General features: G+C 69.3%; 1 protein-coding gene across 1 annotated transcript in view; it reads right to left on the reverse strand.

Annotated features, from left to right (window-relative positions):
• LOC127566567 (LHFPL tetraspan subfamily member 3 protein-like) overlaps positions 1-2,302 on the reverse strand; it is a 4,281-nt gene extending 1,979 nt beyond the window's left edge. Inside the window, exons 1-2 of the mRNA XM_052008983.1 lie at positions 1,855-2,302; positions 1,267-1,503 (exon numbers count right to left, since the gene is read on the reverse strand). Coding sequence (XP_051864943.1) covers positions 1,267-1,503; positions 1,855-2,302 — 685 coding nt within the window. The remainder of the gene's footprint in view (positions 1-1,266; positions 1,504-1,854) is intronic.
• Positions 2,303-2,925: the final 623 nt, after the last annotated feature.

Below are 2,925 nucleotides of genomic sequence, written 5' to 3' on the forward strand. Positions count from 1 at the left end.
GTGTGTGTGTCTGTCTGTCTGTCGGTGTGTGTGTGTGTCTGTCTGTCGGTGTGTGTCTGTCGGTGTGTGTGTGTGTGTGTGTCTGTCGGTGTATGTGTGTGTGTGTGTGTCTGTCTGTCTGTCGGTGTGTGTCTGTCGGTGTGTGTCTGTCGGGGTGTGTGTGTGTGTGTGTGTGTGTGTGTGTATGGAGTCTGCACCCTCTCCCTGTGACCCCGTGAGTTTCCCCCTCGGGGTCTCCGGTTCCCTCCCCACGTCCCAATAAACGTGTGGTCTTGGAGTAAGTGGGTGGTTGGGGTCGGCACGGATTCGGTGGGCCGAAGGGCCAGTCTCCGTGCCGGTGACTCTGCCCCAGTCAGTGTCTCCAACTCACGCAGAGACAGGGAGGAGGGAGGGAGAGAGGGATTGGGAGGAAAGGTGGGGGCGAGGAGGAGGGAAGGAGGGAGGGAGGGACCGAGGATGGGGAAGAGAGGTGGGAGGGAGGAGGGAGAGAGGAAGGGAGGAGAGAGAGGGAAGGTCACTCACCCTCCAACACTCCGGCGGAGGGTCCCTCATCCTACAACACTCCGGCTGAGGCAGTGGGAGGGAAGGGAAACAGCCAGAGTCAGTGCGGAGTAACGTCACCCAGGCAGGGGTCGGACACAGGGGCTCTGAGGGGGAGGGACAGGGGGGTCCGAGGGTCACGCAGATGGGGGTTGTAGGGGATGGAGGGAGGGACGGGGGGGGGACAGAGGAGGGAGGGGACAGAGGGATGGATGGAGGGAGGGATGGAGGGAGGACAAACAGAGGGAGGGACGGAGGGAAGGACGGAGGGAGGGGATGGAGGGAGGGAGGGATGGGGGACGGTCAGAGGGGGGATGGAGGGAGGGGATGGAGGGGGGACCGAGGGGGGGATGGAGCGAGGGGGGACAGAGCGAGGGGATGGAGCGAGGGATGGAGGGGGGACGGAGGGGGGGATGGAGCGAGGGATGGAGGGGGGACGGAGCGAGGGGGGACAGAGCGAGGGGATGGAGCGAGGGATGGAGGGGGGACGGAGCGAGGGGGGACAGAGCGAGGGGATGGAGCGAGGGATGGAGGGGGGACGGAGGGGGGGATGGAGCGAGGGATGGAGGGGGGACGGAGTGAGGGACGGAGCGAGGGACGGAGCGAGGGGGGACAGAGCGAGGGGATGGAGGAGCGATGGAGGGGGGGTGGAGGGAGGGACGGTCGGAGGACGGGGGTAGACGGAGGGGGAGAACGGACGAGGGGTACGGAGGGGGCCCCACCCACCTTTCGCCGCTGGCCGAAAGTCCTGGGGCAGCAGGGTGTCCTGTCTGCTGGCGAGGACGAAGGCCAGCACGGAGAGGACCAGGGCGTCCAGGATGCCGATCAGCGCCAGCGAGAAGGCCCAGCGCAGCGAGCAGCGACCCAGCGAGTACCGGGCGGCCCCCGGCCCGCACAGGCGCCTCACCTCCTCCGTCTCCCAGCCGTCCGCGAAGGTCAGGCAGCCCAGGGCCTGGCAGCTGGCTGTGGGGGAGGAGGGCAGGGCGTCAGAGGGAGACCGGCACCATCCCGGGGACAGTCACCCAGGGGAGCGGAGAGCAGAGCCGGGGGGCTGGTGGGAGGGGAAGGAGGGGGTGACGGAGACGGCGAGGGGTGTAGGGGAGGGAGGGGGTCACGGAGAGGGGGAGGGGTGTGGGGGAGGGAGGAGGTGATGGAGACAGGGAGGGTAGGGGAGGGAGGGGGTCACGGAGGGAGGGGGTGACGGAGATGGGGAGGGGTGTGGGGGAGGGAGGAGGTGACGGACACGGGAAGGGGTGCAGGCAGGGGTAACAGAACCCACTGATGCCCCCCCCCACCCCCACCGACCCCCCGTACCGGCAGAGAGCTGCAGCCAGCCGCAGACCTTGTAGAGGGTGGCGGGGCTGCAGAGCCGGTACAGGCCGAGGCTGAGGACGCTGGCCAGGACCAGCCCCAGTGCTCCCCCCACGAAGACGGCGGCCGTCGTGAAGGCGGGCAGCGGCCACAGGCCGGACACCGAGCCCCGGCACTCGGGCGGGCCGCCCGTCTCCACGCAGGCCTGGAAGAGGCCAAAGGCGCCGGCGGGCAGGCCCGGGACCCCCTCCTCCCCCACCCCCCCAGGACCCGCCCCCACCCAGGCCGGCTCGGTCAGCACCACCACCTCCAGCACGGCGAAGCAGAGGGAGCAGACGGCCCAGAGGGCGCCCACCGCCCTGGCGCTCCTCACGAAGGCCGTCTGGTACAGCTGTGCCACCTCCTGAGCGGGCAGCATCCTGTCCGGGACACGGGGGTGGGGTCCCGGCATTCTGGGCCGGGAGGGGCCTGGGGACCAGCCCTGGGACGGGGAAACCAGGCCCTGAGGGACGAGGCCTCTGGGGGTTGGTGGGGGGGTGGTGGGGGGGTGAGGCCTGGGGAACTGGGCCCAGTCCTGGGGGCAAAGCCTGGGGAACCAGAGCCGGGAATGGGCCTGGGACGGGGAAATTAGGCTAAAAGCCTGAGGGACTAGGCCTCTGGGGGGTGGGGGGGGGGGCGGCCTGGGGAACTGGGCCTGGCCCCGGGGGCAAAGCCTGGGGAACCAGGGCCGCGAATGGGCCTGGGGAACCAGGCGGTGAGGAGGCCGAGGAACTAAGGTTGTGTGGGCCCTGGGGATCTAGGCCCCAGTCCTGGGGAACGAGGGAGGCCTTGATGCTGGGGAGCTGGGCCCAGAGAACTAGGCCAGGGACCTGGGAGTCGGTTGGGGGGTGGGGGGGGGGGGGTGGTGGTGGTGGAACTAGGCCGGGTCCTGAGGTCAAAACCTGAGGAACTAGGCCTGGGGTGGAGCCCGGTGATCTAGGCTGGGTCCTGGGGAACTAGTCCGGCTGGGGTGGGCTTGGGGAACTGGGGCTCGGGCCTCAGGAAGTCGACTGAGGGATTGGGCAGCAGACCCAG

Source organism: Pristis pectinata, chromosome 43 (genome assembly GCF_009764475.1).
Source record: "Pristis pectinata isolate sPriPec2 chromosome 43, sPriPec2.1.pri, whole genome shotgun sequence".
Taxonomy (NCBI): Eukaryota; Metazoa; Chordata; class Chondrichthyes; order Rhinopristiformes; family Pristidae; genus Pristis; species Pristis pectinata.